Raw genomic sequence first — 5,527 nt, 5'->3', positions numbered from 1 at the left:
CCATTAGAGGCTCTCGCCTTAACTGTCGGCATAACCAGGAGCGAGCAAATGACGTGAACCTCACGACGGCCCAAGTTACGAGCGGATTGGACACCTCAGCAAGCGGCTGCAGCTGTACTGCCTTCATAATGTGAGGAGCCGGGCTACGTGATATCAAAAAGAAGGATAATGTCTCTGCTGGTGTGAAGACACTGTGTTGTTGCTCGTAGCGATCCAACAATTTCCCAACAGTGCTGCAGAGAACAGAACTACAGCTCGTCAGTTTCACATCAAGCAAAAGGACACATCAGACGTAAGCGTGAAGTGGGTATATTTTCAAGTATATTTACCCTGCAGACGCCGTAGGGCTCAGTGCAGGTGGATTGCGATGTGGCACTTTTAATATCTGCAGTCGGCGCCAGAAACTCATTTCTCGGCATAAGCGGTTGGTGGAGCTGCTTGCTTCCGTGCCTGTAAAAAAAAAGTAAGCAAGCATCAATGTAATGTGGTTCGACTGCTGTATGTGCCCGTAAGTAGGCGTGTGTCGATAGTACTTCTTCCAAATCGAATGTAATGCCGGTACTATAGCTTTGTTTCCGGATAGAATACGAATAGTTCAGTTAAAAATGAATCGACTACGAATCGAATAGTGAGAGAACCAAATGAAATACGAATCGAATATTTTTACGAATATTCGTTGTTTGTGCGAATATTCGATGAGCGATCGTGAGAAACAGCGAAGCGCTGCTTTCGTGGTCATAGCTTTATCTGTTAATAGATGCAACGCTGATCTCCATTTGGGGGGTCGCAACGCAGTCAGTCAGTCAGTTAACTTTATCATTGTCAAGTTATGCGCATAGGAAAAGTCCTTTTTGCTGTTGATAACGGCAGATAATAAACTAGCGTCACATATCAGTGCATGAAAAGGGCGAGAGCTACGCATGAGGCATGGCCTCCGAGGTCAGGCATAAAGGCCGGGTTTGCTAAAGGCCTGCCTGGGCCCTGCCGCGTCGTCTAATCTCTGAGGCCTTGTATGAGGGTTATGAACACCACCGCGCGAATGGACCTCACCGCGGCGCTGAAACCTCCATCCCGTGCATGCTGATCGCGGTAGCATGGTAACGCGGCGTGTATGGTCCCTGTTGTTAGAACAGAATGCGGTAAGCCTCATTTTAACTTCCCGCCAATTATTTCAAAAGCATTCGATAACTTGAGAACGTATTTGATTCGTTCCATTAATCGAATAGAGGGTATCTGAGTGGGTATTCGAAATTTCTGAATAATCCCACACCCTGCCCGTCAGACATTTCCATGTGCGCTTATGCACGAAAGAAACCTCATTTAGATGGCGGAAAGGAAGCCAACAGTACTACACGTTAGCGATGTTGACTGTGCGCTATTATTATTACACGCTCTATCACTCTAGGCGGTAACTGAAAGGTTATATTTGGTGTGCTTCGGGCATCTTTTCTGGTCTTGCTTATTTGTACATCTCCCCCTCCCCAAAGATAACAATACGTTAAACAATGCCTCGAGTCTTCAGGTGAGCACACAGACTTTTTTTTTTTCTGATAGTGCAAACATGAGGAAAATTCGTTGCCAGAATCACAAGGAAGAAATTAATCGGAAGAACCCTGTCGACGGGAGTGCTGCGGTACCGTGAACGTTTCAAACGTTACTGAATGTACATGAGAGGCAAATTCAAAAGACAACAGTGTGCTACGATGTTGCCAAAAAATAACTCAAATTTAACGTTAACCATTATATGAAGTTCATTCTAACCAAATATATTGGCGTAGAAAAAACACGGCATCAAGGAATCCACACCGCGCCTTGTTCGGAATGAGACATGTCTTATTCCATTCATACCATTGCATTGCGACATCATCGCCTTACATTCGCTCTCCGCCTCTCCCTTTCCTACCCTTTTCTCCCGTAGGGAGTAGCAGGCCGGGGTCACGTTTCCGCTGGCCGACCTCTCTGCCTTTCCTCTCATTGACTTGTCTTTCTCTCATTCGCTTCGCCAGAGCTGGAGTTACAGGAAAGAAAAACTGAAACGCTGTTTTTCTTACGTGACGACTTCGGTCAGTCCGCTTGCTTGGTCTTCGCCGAGTCGAACGACGGTTCGGCTTCTTATGGGGAAGGCGCCTCCTACGGTGTATGGGCTTCAGTCGTCGGGTGATGGCCATGCCCTCATTGTCCGGCGTCCCCGTTCCAACCAATTCATCAGTGTACTTCCCACCGATATTCGAAGTCTGTTCGCGGTCGTCTTCCTCATTGTCGACTGTACGATACTGCAGGCTAGTCGTCGTAACATCAATATCGTCGAGCGTCGCGCGCTTATTTTTATTTGGCCTCCGCGTTCTAGCCGTTATTTTCGGCACTTGCTTCTTGGTGCTCTTCTGCTTACTCGCGCCTGCTGATGGCTTCAGGCCTCCGAACTTAGCAAAATGTTTACCTGCGTCTCCGCTGTCCACTTCTTCGATGTTACTGTCGTGCAGTTCATCCTGAACTAATCCGGTTGCCCAGATAGCGAGAGTGATGAACACGCACAAGACCAACACAAAGACCAACAGCGGCATACAGTCGACACCCTCGGAAGGCAGTCCCTCAGCAAGGGACGAGCGGGGAGACGCTCGCTCTGCGTCACCGGTGGCCACTGATGTCGGCAAGGGCACCACAGGGGACGGCGAGGCCAACGACGCCAAGTGGGGACAGGAACGATGGGCTTCGAATGGCGCATGTCCGGCTGGGATGAGCTCAGCAGTGGAAGACAGGCAGTACTCGGTCAGTGCGGGCGGCTCCGTGTAGTAGCGATGCCCACGGGCGGTGTTGAAAAAGCTGTCGGAGAAAACCGCCTCGTTCCGACCGCGGCGGACATTTCCGTAGTTGTTCATAGCCTGAAGTGCACAGAAGGACGCCGAAACAGATGGCCGTGCCTCTTTTTCTTTGTCGATGGGTACCCCGCCAACAACGCCATCTTGCAGATGTTTTCCTCGACGGCGGTATAATTGCAGTACATTTTATATTTTAACGGTAAATAGTCGAGACATATCATAATGAAGGCAAGGATATACATAGATAGCGTATTGTCAACAGTTATCGTGGAATACTGTCAATGCACTTGCCGTTTACCGCACCAACCCATGTAAGAAACAAAGAGGATGAAACACCATTATCGCGCAGATCGGAACAGAGAGAGAGGTAACTTTATAAGCTTTTTAAATGTTCGTCAAGTCAGGTGGGCGGGCTGCTTAGTTAGTAATCTGATGATCTGCATTCATTTCTGGGCCCGTCGGATGACCTGACTTTCGTCCTTAAGAAGATTGCTTGTCAGGGCTGCCTTCCTCTGCTCGTACGATGTCTGTGATATTGCTAGGTGGGATGATTTTCTTCCGCAACTCCACGAAATGCCGCTGGTTTGGCCGCTGAAGCTGGACTTTGAAGCTGTAATCAGCGGCTAAACCAACGTATGGTGCAATAGTGCCCAAATTAAACAAAAAACAAGAGGCTTTTTTTTCCCTTATTCCTGTGTTGTTGGGTCAAGAATCTTTCCTCTCTGCTCTTCCGGCCGGAAGGAGCGACAAGGCCCCGCATTCTTCCACGAAGGCAGCTGCACGGCCTCGCCGTCACCAAACTCAGCTCAGCTCGACACGCGTGTGCATGCAGGACAGAACAAAGCAAGAGTCGCATCTGGTTATTGTATTTCCCTACTGCTTACACTTTCTCAACATTCTCCGTTTTTTCGTGCGGCTTCCACTCCCCCTCTTTTCCTATCCTTGTTTATTTCTTTATTTTTACTTTCATATATGTTTTATCTTCCATCTACTTATTTTTGCACTCTCTATCCGTTCCTCACTCGCCTGTTCTGTGTCCAATCCCTACAACAGGGGAAACACCTGCGAAGAGTCGAAGACAGATCACTTTAGGAAAAGATCGTTCCTCCGATCGAAACATCGAGTCAAGTACGTGTCTTTTAACGAAGCGCATACTTTTCTATATCCCCCCCACCGACATATATACATATGCAGGTAAAAAAGCGAAGTTCATACCACGTGCTCAAACATAATCCCCCGGCAGGAAAGCGGCCACCCTGGCCGCAGTTAAGACGGTAGAGGCGTTATGCGTGGTATGTGAACTACATCTTCTGAGCGTAGGAGGTGATCGGCGATGGTGCAGGGAGATGTTGGTTGTAATACAGTGTAAGGCGCAATGAAGCCATGAAGAAACTTCTCGCACAAGCCAGGGGTGCGGACAGGTGTCCAAAGGAGAACTTCATCACCGGGACTTTCGTTCCTGCTGAGCGACTTCAGTGTTGACGCGCGCAAGGTGACGACAGTGGGCCACCATGGGGCAAGATTATCGCGCGGAGAAAGCAGTCGGCGACTTCAGAAGCGGCACCGGATCGTAGATCGGCCGTTTCAGTGTACCGTGTCAGATGGTCAATGGCGGTGACAGCCCAACGCTGGCCAGCTAGCGTGGTGGGTAGAGAGCCAAACATGTCGCTGAAGACAGCGTCAAAATGCCCAGATGGGCAAGGAAGAGGTTGCAGGGGGCCAGCAGGAGGTGATGTTGACTGCTTACGATGCTGGCCACAGGGACAGGATGATATGTACTTGGCGACGCTTGTAGAAAAGCCGGACCAGAAGTAGCGGCTCTTTACACCGTCGTACGTTTTGTGGTGACCTAAATGGCTGGCAATGGCATCGTCGTGGTAAACCTCCAAAACACGATGACGAAGGAACCGAGGAACAACGGGAACCCAACGGTGACCCGTAGGGTGGTAAGTGTAGCGGCAAAGTATTCCACGTTGGAATCGGAACTCTACGTCGCGAACTCGACGTCGCGAGTGACTGTTGGTAGCCGCTGATTGACCACGGAGACGAGCAGTGATAGTGCGGCAGTAGGGATCAGCCTGCAGGGACGAAAAAAATATGTGTGGATATCCACCGGAGCCACAATGATGCGTGCAGCATCCAGGTGATGAGCGGAAGGCGGACGTGAAGGGCAGAGTTTGGATGAGGTCGCAGGTGGAAGTACGGGAGCAGATGGCAATGGGAAGCGAGATTGGGCGTCAGCATCGAGCTGTTTTCTGCTGGGTTTTTAGGTGATGGTAAACGTGTACTCTTTAATGCGGAGCACCCAGCGACCGCCAGGCGACCGGAGAGGTTGTTTAACGCTGACAGCCAGCACAGTTCTTGGTGATCTGTAATCATGGTAAAATGGCGACCATACATGTGAGGGCGAAATTTTTGCGGGGAGCAAATAACAGCGAGACATTTTTGTTCTTTCATTGAGTAGTTACGCTCGGCTGCAGTAAGGGAACGGCTGGCGAACGCCACAACTTGCTCTTCAGACGTAGCGGAGCGTTGCAAATGAACAGCGCCGATGCCTTGTGCCCAGGCGTCAGTAGGAAGGTTAGTGAGCACTTCCTCATCAAAGTGGCGGAGCAAGGGAGGCGAAGTCAATGTCTGCTTGAGGGCATGGAAGGCCTCTTCACATTTAGTGGACCACACATAAAGCGCTTCAGAAGTCAAGAGTTTGTTTA

At 49.7% G+C, this 5,527-nt stretch overlaps 1 protein-coding gene across 1 annotated transcript; it reads right to left on the bottom strand.

Annotated features, from left to right (window-relative positions):
* Positions 1-405: 405 nt before the first annotated feature.
* LOC149325268 (uncharacterized) lies at positions 406-2,876 on the bottom strand. Its single transcript, XM_089564218.1, has 2 exons — positions 2,052-2,876; positions 406-450 (listed from the first exon to the last, which is right to left on the bottom strand). The coding sequence occupies exons 1-2, from the start codon at positions 2,874-2,876 to the stop codon at positions 406-408; spliced, it is 870 nt and encodes a 289-aa protein (XP_089420344.1).
* Positions 2,877-5,527: the final 2,651 nt, after the last annotated feature.

The sequence above is a fragment of the Amblyomma mixtum genome, chromosome 10 (assembly GCF_055824585.1).
Source record: "Amblyomma mixtum isolate Tamu chromosome 10, ASM5582458v1, whole genome shotgun sequence".
In the NCBI taxonomy this organism is placed as follows: Eukaryota; Metazoa; Arthropoda; class Arachnida; order Ixodida; family Ixodidae; genus Amblyomma; species Amblyomma mixtum.
The sequence above is the reverse complement of the archived record's forward strand: the minus strand, read 5'-3'. Positions and strand labels throughout refer to the sequence as shown.

Coding starts and splice junctions, on each gene's coding strand:
- LOC149325268 (XM_089564218.1), bottom strand. CDS start 2,876: ATGAACAACTACGGAAATGTCCGCCGCGGTCGGAACGAGGCGGTTTTC. Junction 451..2,051: donor GGACTGACCGAAGTCGTCAC/GTAAGAAAAACA, acceptor TTTTTTTTACAG/GCACGGAAGCAAGCAGCTCC.